The sequence below is a fragment of the Pholcus phalangioides genome, unplaced genomic scaffold (assembly GCF_987345545.1).
Source record: "Pholcus phalangioides strain wild (caught in Gottingen) unplaced genomic scaffold, Ppha-v1.0 ptg000011l_1, whole genome shotgun sequence".
NCBI lineage: Eukaryota > Metazoa > Arthropoda > Arachnida > Araneae > Pholcidae > Pholcus > Pholcus phalangioides.
Window position 1 is genome coordinate 51,307,067 of NW_028301604.1, and position 19,539 is coordinate 51,326,605.

The 19,539-nt window shown below is 36.3% G+C and overlaps 1 protein-coding gene across 2 annotated transcripts in view; it reads right to left on the reverse strand.

Moving 5' to 3' along the window:
* LOC149080535 (uncharacterized) overlaps positions 1-19,539 on the reverse strand; it is a 204,792-nt gene that overhangs the window by 101,624 nt on the left and 83,629 nt on the right. For both annotated transcript variants that reach the window (XM_089239637.1, XM_089239636.1), the window contains exons 3-4: positions 19,166-19,423; positions 3,905-5,187 (exon numbers count right to left, since the gene is read on the reverse strand). In XM_089239637.1, coding sequence (XP_089095763.1) covers positions 3,905-5,179 — 1,275 coding nt within the window. In that variant the 5' untranslated portion in view covers positions 5,180-5,187; positions 19,166-19,423. The remainder of the gene's footprint in view (positions 1-3,904; positions 5,188-19,165; positions 19,424-19,539) is intronic.

Consider the following 19,539-nt stretch of genomic DNA (forward strand, 5'->3'; position numbering starts at 1 on the left):
AGCTTATAGTATTTCATTCAAACAAGTGGGAGACAAAATCACAATAAGAGCTCTACTACATTCATTTTAATTAGTACGACTGTCTCTTTCTGTCGATGTCGCCGCTTGCCGATAGCCATCTTGCCATCCATTATACTGTATACAAAAGCTTACACCAAAGCTGTCGTATTATTGGCGCCTATAAAAGCATTTAATACTGTGGAATGAGACATCTGTTTATGCCTTCACTCCAATTTTCATTTCGGACAGACATTAGGACCTGCTGTTCTCACCCCTCCTCCTGCTTGTGCCCTGCTAGGGAAATACTGTTTGAAAATGACCCTCCCTGAATGATCGCTTTACAATGTCTCTTCTTTCTTTGTCGGGGAAGAACTGGCCCTTGAGAGCTGCGTCTTGTAAATTGTTCTTTTCTTTCAGTTCCCGTTTTTCTTCCATAACTCATACGTACAGTATACAAAAAATAACAAAAATAAAAAAAAATTGCGGTTGAAAAAAAAAGGGAGAGCAGATACTGTACTTAGTTCAAGAGATTTGTTGATGCGCATGTAAATTCATATGTAGGATGAAGCACACAACTATTTGGAGGCCCCCCGCTCTGCCGAGGCCCCAGGCGCGCGCCTCATGCGCCTGTGCGGTAATCCGCCACTGGAGGGGGGTCGTTATATCGAGCGATGACTGCATATACGTATATATATTTATATATGTTACTGTCAAACCTTGAAGTTGGCCACTTCGCGAACTGGCCAGCCCAGTGGACCCGGCCAATGTCCGAATTACGGGCTTTCCCCAGGCCCTACATGTCGATCCCTATATATGAATCACAAAGATATCTATATTCAGATTCTTTCGACTGTTAGAGTTGCCACAGCTAACCATAATAATTACGATTAGCTATAGCTAATTATAAATGGCAATAATTGTCACAAAAAATACTTCAATTCGGCGATAACCTCGAACCATAGGCGTCGATATAGGGATACACACACACAAAAGGCTGGCCAAAGCCCGTATTTCGGACATTGGAAGGGTGAACTGGGCTAGTCAGTTTGCGAAGTGGGCAATTTCGGGCTTTGGCAGTAACATATAAACCGTTATTCTCCTCTCTGGACTGAATCCCCCCAGCTCCCACTGTGGGGCCATGGAAGCTGGGCCCCAAGAATAACAGTGCCATGTGCACGGGTTCTGTCTATAGTGAAGTACAAAATGAATCGGGGGGGGGGGGGGTGCTGGAAAGGGGGGAATATCCATGAATAAGGAACTAACTATGTATTACACGCACACGCGTCTTCACTAGCGGGGATTTGGTAATCTGCAAATCCTACCTTAAGACCAACTTAGAGGTAGAATTTTAAGAAAATTTTTTGGGAGTCTCAACAGTATAAAATAAAACTACTGACAGAATTTTATGTTTATAGCTTCGTAGTGAGAAGGGGGGAATTGGGGATCCGGTCCCTTCGAAATGAGAGAAAATGATTGAAATGAGGTAAAACATGGCCAAATATATTATTTGACCACTTTGTCTCCCCCCCCCCCCCACCTCCGAATGAAATTTCTGGATACGGGCCTGAACTTCAGTGGTTGCGGCTCGGCGATGAATCAGTGCATTAAGCTGTCAAGACATGTAATTTTATACATATGAATAAAAAGATTTCTCTACTATTACATTGCTTTCGAAAAACCTTGAAAATTTTAAATTAAGATCTTCATGATACCGTCTAACTTTGTGAAATATCATTTGACATTTTAAGTCTATTTGAAACTTGAGCGAGAAAGAATTTCGAAAAATTCTCAAAGAAAATAATAAGGAATAGCAGTATTTGTGGCGGATAGAAAAAGCGATAAATGCCAGAAAAAGGCAACCCCAATCCTTTGCTTTTCGTCAAGTTGGAAAAGTAAATGAATTTCCAAATTATTGATCTCCATTGATCATGATATGCGCCACAAACCACTTGCAGCGACAAACGAAAATCCCGACAGAAATCGCGAAGTGCGGCTTATACGGCCAAATTAAAATTTGAAAATTTATTTGATAGAAATTTATCATTCTCATCGTCGCCCCAACGTCCTTCATCGCGAGAAATTCAAATCCCGACAGAAATCGCGAAGTGCGGTTTATACGGCCAAATTAAAATTTGAAAATTTATTTGATAGCAATTTATCATTCTCATCGTCGCCCCAACGCCCTTCATCGCGAGAAATTCAAATCCCGACAGAAATCGCGAAGTGCGGCTTATACGGCGAAATTAAAATTTGAAAAATTTATTTGATCGCAATTTATCATTCTCATCGGCGGACCAACGCCCTTCATCGCGAGAAATTCAAATCCCGACAGAAATCGCGAAGTGCGGCTTATACGGCGAAATTAAAATTTGAAAAATTTATTTGATCGCAATTTATCATTCTCATGGGCGCCCCAACGCCCTTCATCGCCAGAAATTCAAATCCCGACAAAAATCGCGAAGTGCGGCTTATACGGCGAAATTAAAATTTGAAAAATTTATTTGATCGCAATTTATCATTCTCATCGGCGCCCCAACGCCCCTCGCCGCGAGAAATTCAAATCCCGACAGAAATCGCGAAGTGCGGCTTATACGGCGAAATTAAAATTTGAAAAATTTATTTGATCGCAATTTATCATTCTCATCGGCGCCCCAACGCTCCTCGCCGCGAGAAATTCAAATCCCGACAGAAATCGCGAAGTGCGGCTTACACGGCGAAATTAAAATTTGAAAAATTTATTTGATCGCAATTTATCATTCTCATCGGCGCCCCAACGCCCCTCGCCGCGAGAAATTCAAATCCCACCAGAAATCGCAAAGTGCGGCTTATACGGCGAAATTGAATTTTTTAATTCGACAGTGTCGGGATTTTGACTTGTCGGGATTTCGACCCTGTCGGGATTTTGACCTGTCGGGATTTCGTCTGTCGGGATTGTGACTTGTCGGGATTTCGTCTGTCGGGATTATGACCCACACACATATATATATATATATATATATATATATATGTAAATATGTAAACCCAACAGTACTGATAAACCTGCTTTTTTTTCCCTTTAATTATTTTGAGTGCTTAATGTGATAGGGCATCAAAGAGTGCATCAACTGAATATGGAATAAGCTAAAAACACTACTGAGAATGTGTGTTCCTTTTTTTGTGAATTTGTGTAGTCTTTCCGAAATAGCTATATTTAAAAACCATGGTGTTGTATTTAGACTAGAGAAAAGTATGGTTATATAGGATTTATCATTAAAGATGAATTAATGAATTATGGTATATCATGAGCCAATAGTAAAATATTGTTATATAGGTGATTATCTTTGTATAAGATTTTCACTATAATGGAAAAACCTTCAGGTGGATATTAAAATCTTACTAAAAGAGTAAAATAAAAACTCTGAAAAAAACCAGATTTCTTAAGCATTTATAACATTATGGATTTCCTTTTTAAGTTAAATTCGAATATTTTTTGTATTTAAAAAAATTAAGCAAATTTTTTATTAGTTTTCTGCTATCATTACGAGTTATTTATCTTATACTATGATATTATATCTTTCTCAACACTCTATTACCTTAGCATAGCCTATTACATTAGCCTCAGAGGTCTTCAACCTTTTTCTAGTCGCGAGCACTATCTGCACCCATCATCAAAACAACAGTACCCTTACAGCAAGTTTGACATACAAATGCATGAAAATCAGGATGATTTTAATCCTTGAATGCAATTTGTATAAAGTGTTTAATTGGAATGTTGATTGAGCATTCACGAGCACAAAATCAGACATGAGCATCAAGCATTCTGGGTGCTTCAGGGGGGCACAGTGGTGCTCACAAGCAACAGGTTGAAGATGGCCGGTATAACTATATTTGTGCAGTAACTTTTCAATCAAGTCAAAGAAGTTACCTTTTCTTTCTTTGTTTTCAAACGATCGCATTTCCTCATTTTGCATATCTGATGGCTTCTAATGCTTCTGCAAGGACCACATCTTCCACAGTTTTGCTTTTGATGACAACCTGGACATTCACCACATCTTTTCCTCTTCTTTCTAGGTAGTTTATCACCATCTGTTTCCTCTTGTGAACTAAAATATTTGGATTCATCCCATGATTCAGATGAAGTCTGTTGCACTGAAATTTTTTTAGGGGGTGTTGTAGATGAAACAGATGGCACTTGAAAGACATTGTTTGATTTTGTGCATTTTTCAGAGTAACTAAATTTTTTATATCTTCCTTTGTTATTACAAAGAGATGAAATGGAACTTTTAGCATTACAGGTGGAAAATGAGGAAGAATGAGAATTTGCATACTGCTTTATTGTTTGTCTTGATATTTTCTCATTATTAGAACCATTATCTGGAAGTGATGTTTGGTTCATATTCATACTGTATGATGAATATGCATTCAATGGACTTGAGGATTGTTTACTGCTTTGCATTGAATGACCTATATTAATTTTTGTCATATTATTCTCTTTTGTTTTTTTAATTTCAAATTGTTTGCTTTTAGTTTTTTGAGAAAGAAAATCTTTTTTATCATCAGAACAGATTCCATCATCTTTCTCATTACTACTAGAAGACCTTGTATCATCTGGATAAAATTCAGCATTATTTAAATCTGAGTCACTTTTACTGTCAGAAGAAGTTGAAATAACTTTCCCATTAGCTATATTGAGAACATTTGCATTATTACTTTCTTTTGAGTCTTCAGTTGATGGTTTATCACTAGTTTTGGCATGCAAATAATTAGAATTTATTTCTGAATTTTCACTAAATAGAATAGAGTCCTTTGGCACTTCACTAAAAGAAAAATTACGGGAATTGTAATTTCTTGTAGTAGGATACTGGTTTGAAGGTGAAACATCATTTGACTTCTTTAATTGGAACTTTTCGGTATCATATGTTGGATGACATTCAAGAAATCCTTGCCTGTGTGCTGGAAGACAGTACTCTTGTCTTGGCATGATAGGTTTTGATGAATGGTTATCAGAATCAAGTTCACAATTAGATGGGTATACATGATATGAAGCAGGTTGAATTGCTCCTGGACTCTGTAACCATTGTTGCTGTTGTGGCCCCACATAAGATCCTGGACCAGGACCTACAGGAGGCACTGGTGGATTATAATTGGCAGGCAATGGAGGAGGCACAACAGCATGTCTGGAGTCTTCATTCATACTCATACAGGAATCTGAATATAGTAAAAAAAATAATTTTTATTATTTTATTCAAATATAATTAAAAAAATTGGCAAAACTGAATTATGAGCCAAAATAAGAAAGTTTCAAGTTTTGCTCTGAGTTGCAATATCACATACATAACATACGCTATTGAGCTTCTTTTTTTTCAAATATATATTTTTTCATTTTACATATATATACCGGGTGCATAAGCAACAAGGCATATGACATTTTACTGGTGAACCTTTGATCCTAAAGGCATACTTCCAATTAGAACAAGTATCCAAACCAAATAATGTGTAGTACTCAATATACTGTTGTTCATATTACATATATATATATATACACAGGGTGATCAGCAAATAAGCCCTTATTTCAAAATTAAATATCTCTACAACAAAGATCAATAGAATTATGCGGTAAACAGTACATTTATTAGCAAAACTGTAAGAATGTTGTACAGAAATTTCGAAAATTTATTTTTTTTTTGAATTTTTTAAAATAAAAAAAAAAAAAAGCTGGAGATTTTGGGGTTCCAAAAATCCTCATTTGTGTGAAGAGAAACCATTGCATTTGCCTAAAGTTACTGCATGGGCTGCGGTATGCGCCATGTGTGCTGACAAATTGTTCCAAAATTGTAACGTAACATTCAGTAGTAATCGTTTCTCGCACGAAAAAGGGGCCGATAATGCCTCTGGCGCATACCGCAGCCCATGCAGTAACTTTAGGCTAATGCAGTGGTTTCTCTTCACACAAATGAGGATTTTTGGAACCCCAAAATCTCCAGTTTTGTTGTTTTTTTTTTTTTTAATTTTAAAAAATTAAAAAAAAAACTAAATTTTCAAAATTTCTGTACAACATTCTTACAGTTTTGCTAATAAACGTACCGTTTACCGCATAATTCTATTGATCTTTGTTGTAGAGATATTTAATTTTGAAATAAGGGCTTATTCGCTGATCACCCTGTATATGTATATATATGTATGTAACATATATTGTTCATATTACAAGGAGTGGTACAGTTATTAAAATAAAAAAACAAATTTCTTTTTTTTTTTTAAAGAGCACAGGTTGGACAGACACCCTGTGCTCATGAAAAATCTAATTAGAAATTTGTTGCGCTGTCTCTCCTGATGTTAACAAAAAAAAAAAAAAATCCACATTTCTATATATATTCACTATATTCACACAATATTCACTAACATATAACATATTAGATTTAAAAAAACAGAGGAAAGAAAGAAAAGAGGAAAACAACATTAGATGAGGGTAAAACGGTTTACTGTATTTAACGCTGTTTTTTGCCAAATTTCCTCCATTTATAGAATTTGAATACCTCAGCGAATATTGTACTTAGAAACTTGGAATTTTTTTGTTGGCCTCAGGAGAGACAGGACAATATCTTTTTAACTGGGATTTTGAGCACAGGGTGTCTGTATAAAAAGTTAACATTTTTATTTTAATAAATACACAACTCCTTGCAACATGAATAACATATCTGAGTATTACACGTTATTTGGATACTTTTTCTAATTGGAAATATACCTCTAGGACAGGGTTGGGTTTTTGACATCAAAAACCATGACAAGTGTCAAAAACTGGTTTAAACCATCAAAAAATGTCGAAAACCATCGAAAATCTTAATGAATGCCTTTTGATAATGTTTTGAACACAATAGGTATACAACATGATGAAAAACTTACTTTTTTGCATATTGCAATGTTTTATTTTTAAACATTAATTTATTACAATAATTAAAACAAAATATTAATTATAATTTTCAATTTTGAATTCTTCAACATAAGAGCATAGAACATATAAAATATAATTTTATGGTTTATTTATCTAAGCTACTCTTTACCTGTGTTCAATTTGCTAAGTGAAACTTAGCTGCTTATTCAAAATATGTATGATAGGGCATCAGGATTAGGTTTTTGACCCCAGAAATTAACTCGGTATTAAAACTATCAAAATCTTACTGTCAATGTCAAATAGTTTTTGTTAACTTGATATATATGTTAAATAACAAAACTTTCTTTTATGTACATTAAAGGGTTTTATATTCAGAATTATATAATTACTGAGGAAAAATATCTATTTTGATATTTTAAATTTTCTGATCTGCCCAAAATTTTATTCCATATAAAAATTCTCACACAGCATCTGTTAATGCACTAATTAAACTCATTTATTTTCACCTAAAAATTTCTTAGATCAGGGTGTATAAATTCACAGAGTTTTAAAGAGTATTTTCAACCAAAGCAGAGCTGACAGGACTTGATACCCAAAGCATTTGTTTTGTACGTTTGAATAAAGCTTCAATTGGAAAACCATTGCATTATAAATGCTAATAAATGTACCATATATCATAGTGCAAAAGTAAGAATAACTAAGTTTGACTAAGGATAAGTTACAGGAGTTTCTTAAGTTTCATGTACAAATTAAATGACATTTTAGTCCTACAATTTAGTATTTTGATCGCTAGATATATTTCAATGTAACGCGCAATAAGAGTATCGTTTTAAGTATCTCAGTGGTTATCTAGATAATTTAATAATAACAGAAATCAACATTACATACATGATGCAATAAACTTTTTTTAAACACTTATCTGTTGTAAAAAGAGTACAGCAGATGGTTTATATCAATGTATATATAAGCAGTCGAAGAAATTTTGGAAGGCCAAGAATCATCTTGAATCAGAGAATGTCAAATTGTACCATAGTTTTCCCTTCAATGTTCATGTTATGCTTTATTCAAATTTTATAAGAAAAAAACACATATGTATTGTCCAAAATAATCCTGTCGAGAGTAGAAAATTATTTTACAATCATATTAAATATTTATTCTTTGTATAGCATAGTCACTTTTAACATTGCATGCAATTAATGTGTGTATTTCAAATGGAAATTTTTATATCGAAAAGCAATATTTGAGGTTTTTGACGTGTCAGTGTCTAAAACCTGCCAACCGTGCTCTAGGATCAACGGTTTGCCAGTAAAATGCTCTATGTTCTGTTACCTATGCACCCTGTATATTGCCATACTTTCTCTTTCACCTATATTTTGTTTTTTTTTGTGCCCTAGAAATTTTTATGTGTGTGGATGTGTGATTATTTTGAGTACATATGAATATTTTCATGGTTTTTTTTAACCACAAAAAAATAAAGTTTTGTTGTTCTGTAGAAATTTTTTTGTGCTGGGGTTCATTCTGAAAAACATTTATCCCTTTTTGTTGGTGTTATGTTGTGAGATGGTTTCCTTCATTCAGATGGATTCTATGATCAGGGAGCCAGGGAACAGGGTGTGTAGGGACTTCCAGGGTTGCAAGTGCTGCTGTCTTCCTGGGGAAGGGGAGATAAGCGACATTCGAAACGTTTTTAATAGGTGAAAGGTCCCTGGATGGAAAATCATGTGGGTGGTAACAAATCAGGTAGGAGTGGATATTAGTTAGTCTCTGTCAGAGTGTGTACTGGGCCTTACTATTATCCGCTTAAGAGGGGAGGGGAATTTAGATGCGGTAGTGATTCCGGTATTGCCAAGGGGTGGAAAGGCATTATTAGGAGTAGGATTCAGCATTTCAACTCAGGCCTGAAGAACATTTGCTCCTCTCTTGAGGTCATGTTTTTGGAGCTTCCTGGTTTCACTGATCGGTGGCTTTGTTGGGATTCACCTTTAGTGATGGGGAGGGGGGGGGGGGGTCTGGTAGGTTTATGATACAACTAGGTCAGGTTTTTTACTCCCAGACCAGGTAGATGGGAATTTAGGTTAGTTATTGACAATAACAGTACTAACAGCTATAACCCACCAAATCAGGATCCAAACTACACTGCTCAAAACAATTAGGGGAGCACATGGTTTTAACAAAATTACGCAAAGATGTATACCGATAAGTAACAAAAAATGAATCATCCACAATTTAAAGCCTAGCAGGAAACGGAAGAAGAAAACTTCATATGCAAATCAAAGTTCATGACGTCAAAAACCAGAAAAAGGAGATAAGGGCAGAAATCGGGATGTTGCAGAAACGTCTGTTTTACTGCCGTAACTGTGAAATTCGATTGCGCAGTATTTTTTTTTGAGACAAGGTGACTTCAGGATGTCTCAACAACGTTATTTAATGGAATCCATGCCATGGCGTGTTATAGGCAGACTGGAATCCGGGCAAACACGACATAGTGTCGCGGACGCTGTTGGAGTTGCCAGAAGTGTTGTTGCAAGGCTGTGGAATCGATTCCAAGAAACAGGAAATGTTAGACGTCGACCAGGGCAAGGTCGGCCACGCGCCACTACAGCAACTCATGACCGGTATATACGGTTAACAGCCCGTCGAAGCAGAATAGAGAATGCTACGCAGCTGCAAAGACTGTTGCTCTTGGCAACAGGACGAAGGGTGTCCAGCCAAACAGTACGTAATCGGCTTCATGAGGGAGGGCTCTATGCACTTAGGCCAATGGTCTGTGTTGTGTTTTCTTTAACACTTTGTTAGCCGAGTGGATAACACATGGGTATTTATTTTGATGAGTATTTATTATTACGTTAGACTTAGATAGATTACATACATATAGATAGGAAGAATTTATAAAGCGGAAAGAACAGAACATTTAGACATCTTGTCTACTTGATGTCCGAGGTGGAACTCACTAGTTCCCCTTACACAACACTAGGTGGCGTTGTATGTTCTTATCAGTTTAGTTCTTTTAGTCATTTCTTATAAGGACACCACAGTCTGCATTCCGTTGACCCCACGCCACTGTGCGGCCCGAAGAAGATGGGCTGCTGAACATCGAGATTGGGAGCAACATGATTGGAGCCAAGTGCTGTTTACAGACGAGTCCCGATTCAGTCTGGAGTGTGACACCCAACGTGTTCTGGCATGGAGGGACAGGTGCACTCTAAATAACCCCGCATTCGTTCGTGAAAGGTCACAATACAGACGAGCTGGTCGGATGGTATGGGGTGGAATCAGCATAGGTGGACGTACGGACCTGCATATCATTCGGAATGGCACTTTGACGGCCCGAAGGTATGTAGACGAGATACTGCGACCTCATGTCATCCCTTACGCTGGAGCCATTGGAGATTCCTTTGTTTTCCAGGATGATAATGCCCGACCGGATAGAGCTCGTCTGGTGGAGAACATGCTTGAAGCTGAAACAATACAGCGTATGGAATGGCCAGCGTGCTCTCCTGACCTGAATCCATGAGTTTCGAGGATGTCCCAAACATGCTCGGACGACGCATTGCTGCGCAACCAAGGCCGCCTGTTACTGTCCGAGACTTGCAGATTGCACTTCTTGAGGAGTGGAACAGTATTCCCCAAAGTCTGATCGATAACCTCATCGCATCCATGGCAAACAGGTGTGCAGCAGTCTTAGCTGTTCGAGGAGACCACACACCCTATTAAAACTCATGCATCATGTCTAAACATCCCTTTTTTTTATCGTTTACATGTAACCAAATTGTTGCCCCAAATAATCTTTTCATGTTTTTTCCATATTTTCAAAGAATTAAAGCTTAATTCCAAATTTTTTTACGTATTTTTTCTCTATTGCGCATTGATACGCGCAATATTAATTTTAACAAATATTAATTTTGAATGATTTAAAAAAAAAACATTTCAAATTATAGTGGCAAAAAATTCCTTTTTTGCGATATTAATACATTTCTGTTACTGGTAAATGCTTTTGAAAGTTGGTAAATTGTATGAAACAGAATGAAAATGGATGATTTTATATATATATATATATGTTGAATTAATTACGCACCAAATAAACAAGAAAATCTTTGGTTACTTACATTACGAATGCGAGTGGATGTAATTCCTAAATTAATGTGAAACTTGACTGTGTTTTTGCTTGACTAAAGCTTCAATGTTAGGCAAAATTTGTGTTGTTGCTATTCGTGAAGTATCCTCCAAATGCTGATCAGTCAGACGTGTTCTAGTTTTTGATTTTGTATTCTTAATTCGACTAAACAACTATTCTCATATGTAAGTGCTGCCAAATATAATAAATTATAAGGCAGCAAATATAATAAAAATATGCTGCCTGTATATAGAAGATATGAACAATGCATATTTGCATATTTCTGGATACTTTTCTTTGAACACTAAATATTTAGAATAAAAATCAATTAATGAAGGAATTTCAAAAAACTTTCATTTAACTGCAGTCACATTGCATATCTGCAAATTCTAATTGAAGCTCAGGTGGAACACTTTCGATATCGACCGAGAATGGTGAGAAAAATGTTTTCATAGAAATTTCGTTCTCGCGGAAGTCGGAAAATCAGCTTCTAAATTCCATTCTCAGATTTGAAATGCACTGTTCATAATCGTCCGGTTTCCAAGTTGTAGATCTATTTACCAATTTCAATCATTTTTTATGCAGTTTTTGTTTTGCAATTGACGTTTCCAAAGGACTAATTTAGTTTCGAACGCTTTTACGTTGTCATAAAAATTATGGACAAGTAGGTCTTTTCCCAGTAAGTGGTAGTTTAGATCATTCAGATGACCAGTGACATCGACAAGAAATGTGAAATCTCCCACCCACTTTTTATCTTGAAATTCTCCAGTAAGTTTTCCTTTGGATTTCATGAATTCATCACCTTCCTCCTTCAAGGAAAACAGGTGCTGAAGCATCTAGGGATGACCACTTTTCTTGAAAAAAATCTCATTTTTTCTTCAACTTTCCTTTTTTTTTGTTATCACGGTTTGCCATCGTGCACTCATTAAAAGGCCTCTGATGAAAGGCTTCAAAGACCTAAAACACAACTAAACGAACTGTACCAATATTGTACAAATCCTTTTTCCAACCAATCAAGATGCATACATCCACCTGCTCCTTACCCGACCATGCACCCGAGAAGTACGATACCATGGAAATTCCGTTCATTTCTGCTTTCTCCCACTCAAGAAGAGTGGGATGTACTCGAATTTATAGTGAAGAAGTGTATGGTGTAGTTTCTATTACGTTAAAAGCTTTATTCAGAAGCTAAATACTGTACACTGATCAGCCTGTCCTTGTTATAAGTCTATATGAAGCTGGGTGACTTTTTTTTGTTGAAATCTTCGTTTTACCCTATTTTTGAATGATATTGTGTCAATCGATCGAAATGTTTTGGCGGGCCACCAAAATAGCGACGGTGGGCCACGGGTTGAAGATCCCCAATGAAGGGGACAGTTCGCCCCCTCTCAATAGAAGCATCTAGGGTAGAGAGCATTGTAGGCATGCGTAATGCTTTCAATGACTTTTTCGCATTGGTTTTCACATGTGATGATGATATCTAAACTATGGGTGTGTCATGGGGGTGATAAAGTTCTCAACAATATTCAGGTGGAAGATGTGGAAGTCCTAAAACTTCTAAGAAATGTATGTGCAAGCACAGCACCAGGAGATATTTATTCTAGGGTCCTTAGAGAATGTGCTAATGAACTGTTGGAGCCAGTCGCAAAGATGTAGTGTTACTGAGGGTATTGTCCCAGGAGATTGGAAGCTTGCTAATGTGGTTCCGATATTCAAAAAGGGTAGTAGAGAAACCATATCAAATTATCATTCCATGAGTTTGATGAGCTCTTTCTCAAAAATTTTGGAAATTATTATCAAAATGCAATCAGTGAAGTGGATAAATGAGAATAATGTATAGTTGGAAAATCAGTATAGATTCTGAAAGGGGGAAAGTCATGTGTAATCAACCTAGTTTACTTCTATGATCACATGATGCATTTGCTTCTATCACATCACATTATAAGGCTTTGGGAAATGGCAAAAACATTGTTATTTATCTTGATTTCCAGAAGGTGTTCAATCAGGTCCAACATGGTAAACTCTTCAAGCGTTTATATGTGATTGGGATTGGAGACAACTTGATGAATTGGATAGAATCATGGTTAAGAGATAGGTCACAACAGGTTATGGTGAACTGGGATTTTTCTGATTGGACAGATGCCAAAAGTGGAGTCCTTCAAGGAAGTGTCCTTGGGCTCATACCTTTTCCACTTGTTATCAATCAACTCTATCAGGGTATTGATGGGATAGTTAGCAAATTTGTAGATGACGTGAAGCGAGTAGTCTGGAATCCCTGAATGGGACAGACTGAAACCAAGTGATAGGGAGATGCTACAGATAAATTTGAATATGATTGCAGCATGGGCTAATGAATGGAGCATGATTTTTAGTGTTGATAAGTGCATGGTCACTCATTTTGGTCAGAATAACTCATGTTTCAGTTATGAGTTGATTGGTATTACTGTCCCAGATGCAAGTAGGGTCGCTGATTTGGGAATTCTCATTGATGAGCGGATTAGATTTTATGAACATTGTTCAGTGGTGGTCACAAAAGGGAATAGAGTGATCAGTTTAATTCTTAAAAAGGTCTCTTTGCGTTCCCAACCAAAGTCATTCTTCCGCTTTTCGGAGGCTTAGTTTGTCCTGCACTGGAGTATGTCATTAGATTTTAGAGACCGTAGCCACAGAGGGACATAGACTTGGTTAGGGGAGGGGGTGCAGAGAAGAGCTACGCATGCTCTTGTTGGCACACAAGGCTTGAGCTATGAATAAAGACTTGATTTCTTGAATATGTTTGCCTTGGAGGAATGTAGGTGTCAGGGGGGATATGATCAAAGCGTTTAAAATTTTCAACAGAATGGATAGGATGGACTATGAGTTATTATACACCAAGGGCGTAGCGAGGGGGGGGACTTGGGGGTCTGGTCCCCCCCCCGAAATGTGAGAAAATGACCCAAAAAAGGGAAAAAGATGGCCAAATCCATTGTTCTGTTACTTTGGTCCCCTCCCGAAATGAAAGTGGTCCCCCCCCCCCGAATGAAATTTCTGGCTACGCCCCTGTTATACACTGTCAATCAACTACTTCGACAAGGGGACACCAGTATTGTTTAGTAAGAGAAAATTCCAAGTTGTTGTGTCGCAGAGAGCTTTTTGCTAATGAAATTGTTAATAAATGGAATTGCTTATCTCCTGGTATCGTGAATTCTAACAGAATTGATATGTTTAAAAAGAAGTGTGATAGACATAGTGGGATGAATCTAGAAGCTATCCAGACTTAGCTAAGACAGCCATAATCTTTTTATGGGCAGTGTATTACATATTATTATTTTTTTTTTGGTGATATATGCTTTTATGATGAATATTTTGGTGATGTTTGACATCCATACTTTTTATGGGCATAATTTTTCAGCCACCTTATTGGGCAATTTGCCTGTTGTGGTCTTCATATTTGTGACATTATATTCCATACTTTTGTTACTGAGATGAACATATCCTATACATTTCCAGCGTTGGATGCCACTGCTAGTTGATAGAATCAAATATTATTTCTCATTCTAATCCTTGTGAAAATAATATTAAAGTTGAGAAAATATGAGATGGTATGATTAGATTATTCTGTAAAGCAACTATAAATTAATGAATTTTGCATTGCACCCTAGGCTAGTAATCTATAGAGCACATTAGTGGTGACGTCATGACTGGCAGCATTGATTCCAAACAAACATGAGCTGAGCAAGATTATTGTTATGTACCTATGTTGTCCATCATCTGACCCCTGACCTCTTTAGCCTTTATAATGGCTATACTCATACATGACATCCCTCTCTTAAGCTTTTAGGTTACATAGTCATTCAAATATATTGGGCGTTTACAAATTCTCCCCACTCGAGTAATCTTTTGATTAACGTCTGTATGCAGTGTAGGAAGATCATTTTGGGTATGTTCATAGTTTCCAGAGCCAATGTTCAGGTCATCAAACTCCTGTGGCGCATTGTATTTGAAAGTTTGGCACTGTGATGGTTGAATATGACTTCTGTTTCTTCGCAGAATTCTACCACAGAGTGTTTTCACTATGTATGATCTTGGAGATCTATGAGCTGAAACTATCTGTGCTGGTTGCCATTGTTTCTTATTGAAATTCCAAATTCTTACTCTTTCACCATTGTTTAAACTCCTAAGGGGTGAGCATTTCTGTCATAATATAGTTTCTGCTTTCTTTGCTTTTCTTTCAAAAGGTGGGTCACATTCTTGTTTAACTTAGTTTTGAGCAATTCTTCTGAAATGGGTAATTTTGTTTTCAGCCGACGATTAAACATTAATTGAGCGGGAGATAAGTTCACATCAGGAAGAGGCGTGTTCCGATATTCCATTAAACTAACCAAAATCTTCTCTTCATCGCCATTGGATTTCCTAAACATGCTCTTGGCTATTCCTACTGATTTTTCTGCCATTCCGTTACTTTTGGGATACCTGGGACTTGCGAAAATGAACTCAAAATTCCATCTATCAGCAAATTGTTTGTAATGTAAGCTACTGAAAGGGTTATTGTCTGAGACAACTTGGTTTGGTACCCCGAATTTACTGAAGAGGCTTTTGAGTGTGCTAATTACTTCCGATGCACTTTTGTCCTTTATTGCCTCAATTTCTATTCATTTTGAGAAATAGTTAGCCAATACAAGATAGTATTTGTTTCTGAATTCCATTAGATCAACACCAACCTTAGAAAAAGGTCTGTTGGGAATTGAGTGATTTGTCAGTGGTTCTTTAACATTCTGCTTCCTGAATGTTTCGCAAATATCACAGTTCAACACTATTCTTTCAATATCTCTTGATAAGCCAGGCCAATATAAGATCTCTCTGGCTCTTGCTTTGCACTTAACAATCCCCATGTGTGACTCATGTATTAAACATAACATATCTTTACGAAGTGCTTCAGGGACTATTAGTTTGTTATTAAAAAACAACAACCCATCAGCTATGTATATCTGATCTCGTAGCTTGTAGTACTGTTTGACAGTGCTTGAACATCTGTCAGTGGGCCAACCATTCTTATTATAATGAATTATCTCTTGAAGGGTTGGGTCAAGCTCAGTACATTTTTGGAATTGTTTCAGTTTCCTCTCACTAATAGGCAGTGATCTGGAAATTTCATGTACAACATGCAACATTTCTGGATCGTCTACACCAGTGTCTTTAAGCACCAACTTCAGGACCCACATGAGGCTCATGGATTTTCTCCATCTGTCGTCGGCTAATCTCACAAGCACATATGCTATCAACTGCTTTGCTTACTGTAAGATCAGGTTCTCGAAGCAGTCTTTCTTGCAGATTAGAATCACGGATGCCCAAGACAATCCTATCCCGAATTAAGCTGTTTTCTTGCTCTCCAAAGTCACATGAGGCTGCCAAAGTTTTCAGTTCGGTAAGGTATACATCTATACCTTGGTTCTCTTTCTGAGAACATGAAAAGAACTTAAAACGTTCGAACACAATGTTACGTCTAGGAAGACAATATCTATCAAACTTTGCTAAGACATCATCATATTTTGTAGCACTTTCAGCAGCTGCATACTGGAATGTATTAAATACACTCACACCTTCATCACCAATGACGTTCAACAAAATTGCGATTTTAACCTCATCAAGCTTCTCAATCTTCTCCTAAGCAAGAATGAAATTCGCGAACTTTTGTTTCCATTTCACCCATTGATCAGACAGGTTTATGGAGCTGAATATCAACTCTCCAGGTGGCTTAAATGTCTCCATTGATTCAACTTTTAACTTCTAGAACACAACAGTTCCCAGCAGCACCACACATCTAAGAAGCAATAAGAGTGGGACCTATCTCAAATCATCTTAGAAAGCTCTTCTTTCCTGACACCATGTTATATACCTATGTTGTCCATCATCTGACCCCTGACCTCTTTAGCCTTTATAATGGCTATACTCATACATGACAATTATAAAGGAAAACGCCATAGGACGTAGGCTAGTCTCTGTTTAAATTATTTTTTTTTAAAAAAAAGAAAAGATTAAATAAGACTTGTGAGCTCTTGAAATGAAAATTTCAAACTCTTGTGAACATGCAATGCTAAAAATATAACAATAGTTCGTCTCTAATTAGCTATGAGTGCTTTTTATTTCGTGCATGCTATCCGTTCATGTGCATTTGGCCTAATTGCTCTGAATATGCAATAGAACCTCTCGATAACGGACACCCATGGGACCAAAAATTTCGTCCCCTGACTGGGAGTAATAATATACAATGGAACCTCATTTACTAGACGTTTTGGCTTCTGTGCTATTGGTTTCTATGCATTTTAATTACTGCAAAAGTGATACACCGGTGGTTATATATAATCACCAATTGTCTTGACAAAGAAAATTTCATTAAATTTCACTACATTTTTTATTACTTTTACTGGCGATTATGTGTAATTCCCAAATAAAGTTAGAAAGTCTGATAAATATGAAAACTTTATAACCTTTCTATGCTATTATAAACTTTCGTCTCTTCATTAAACCATTTAATTATTTTAACCCATACATGATACGTGCACCAAACATATTTCGTAATAAAAATTAAATTAAAATAAGTGTCAAGAAGATAAAAACATTCATAACAACATTATCAGTCTTATAAGCCTTGTTCACATGTACAATAAAACATCCCGGGAAGTTCCCGGTAACAGGGATTTTTGCTACAAACCGTTCACATGACGTTAAGTTTATGCCGGTAATCCCCCCCCCCCTCTTCTTTCAGAAAGTCGTCACTGGTTACGTAGGTTGAACGGAAATGATTGATTCAAGATGGTTGACGAAGGAGCTTATAGCAGTTTTCACGGCGCAAAGGATTATGGGAGAGAAGGTCTGTGTCGACCTCCAATCCACCCCAAGAAAGATGGGCTTTTTTTGATGAGCTTCTCTCCCACCTTTTTCTTCCCTACGAGGGGAAAAAAGTTGTACAGACACACACACATATTATCATTTAAATTCAAAAATCCTGGAGCATTCAGTTAATTAAGTAATTAATTGATGATTTATCATATTTATCTACACGAGCTTGGGACATAATCTTGTTGAATGAAATAAATTCATGATTTATGATCAAGAGTTTACCTGGAGTTTACCTGGTTTTACTGTCCGCTTACGAGAGTGCCCACTAACGGGGAGTAAAATGCATTAAAGCACTATGCTATGTAACCGGGAATCAGAAAAGTGTCGTTAACATTAATGAGAGTTGGCCATTAACGGGGAGCGTCTGTTAGGGCAGGTTCTACTGTATATATATTTCATTAAATTTGTATTTTTATTTTCAAATAACTTTCTTTCATTAATTAATTTAACTCTTGATCAATTATTTCTTTCATTAAATCTGAAATTTGTCCCAATAATTCGGAAATTATTATTTCCATTAATTTATATTTTCATCAATTATGAAATTATTTCTTTCAAAAACTTAATTTTTTCATAAATCATTACTTTTAACAATTCTGAAATTACTCGACAATTACTAAGTTACTTTCAATAATTCTGATTTCTATCAGTAGTTCTGCAATTACTGCTTTCAGTAATTCTGTGACTATTTTTTCATTAATTGTAAAGTTTCATTTATCCTAAAATTATTTTTTTTCAATAATTCTAAAATAATTTTTTAATTTGATTCAATCATTGATTCCATGATTGAATTCATGATTCAATACAAGAATCAAAAGCATGGCTGCTAGGCCAAACTCAGATGAGCGGATAACATGCAAAAAATATAAAGCTTTCATAGCTAATTAAAGATGAACTATTATTACTATTATATTTTTAACATTGCATGTTCACAAAAGTTTGAAGTTTTCATTTGAAGAGCTCGCAAGTCTTATTTGATCATATTTTTTTCAGAAAAATAATTTCAACAGAGGCTCATCTACGTCCTATGGCATTTTCCTTTATAATCTCACACACTTCATGTTTGTTTGGAATCAGTGCTGCCTGTCGTAACGTCACACTAATGCACCCTATTTTTCTCTAGAGATTCTTTTTGTAAATTGAGTTGAGCACTTTCTTTTCATTTTAATATTTGGCTGCAATATTCCTTCTAATTCTTATTTTATGCACACAGAAAGATAATATGCCATATCCATCAGACATTATAACCGATGAATTAAAATTCTCGATGATGTTGGATTTTAATTTGGATATTAATAAAATACCTGGTAATTACACTCTCCTGGAACTTCAAAATCTTCTTCCTTCAGCCAAATAACATCTTTATTCCCAGTTAAAACTTGAAACATATGCATCCTTCTATTAGCACAATCAGCAGCCACTCTAACAATTCTCAATTTTGATACTTTCTGTTTTTTTGTTCCCTCCTTGTGGATCACCTTGCAATAGCAGTCTAGAGATCTGACAGAAGCATGATGAAAGTCACACTTTTTGCATGCCCTGCTGCACATTTTTGGTTTCATCTATGAAAAAAATAATCACAAGGTATCTGAACAAACCATTTACATGAAGAAACTAATCTAGACTGTAGTGTTTCTTTAATACTTTAGTGTGCTGAGTGGATAACACATGGGTATTG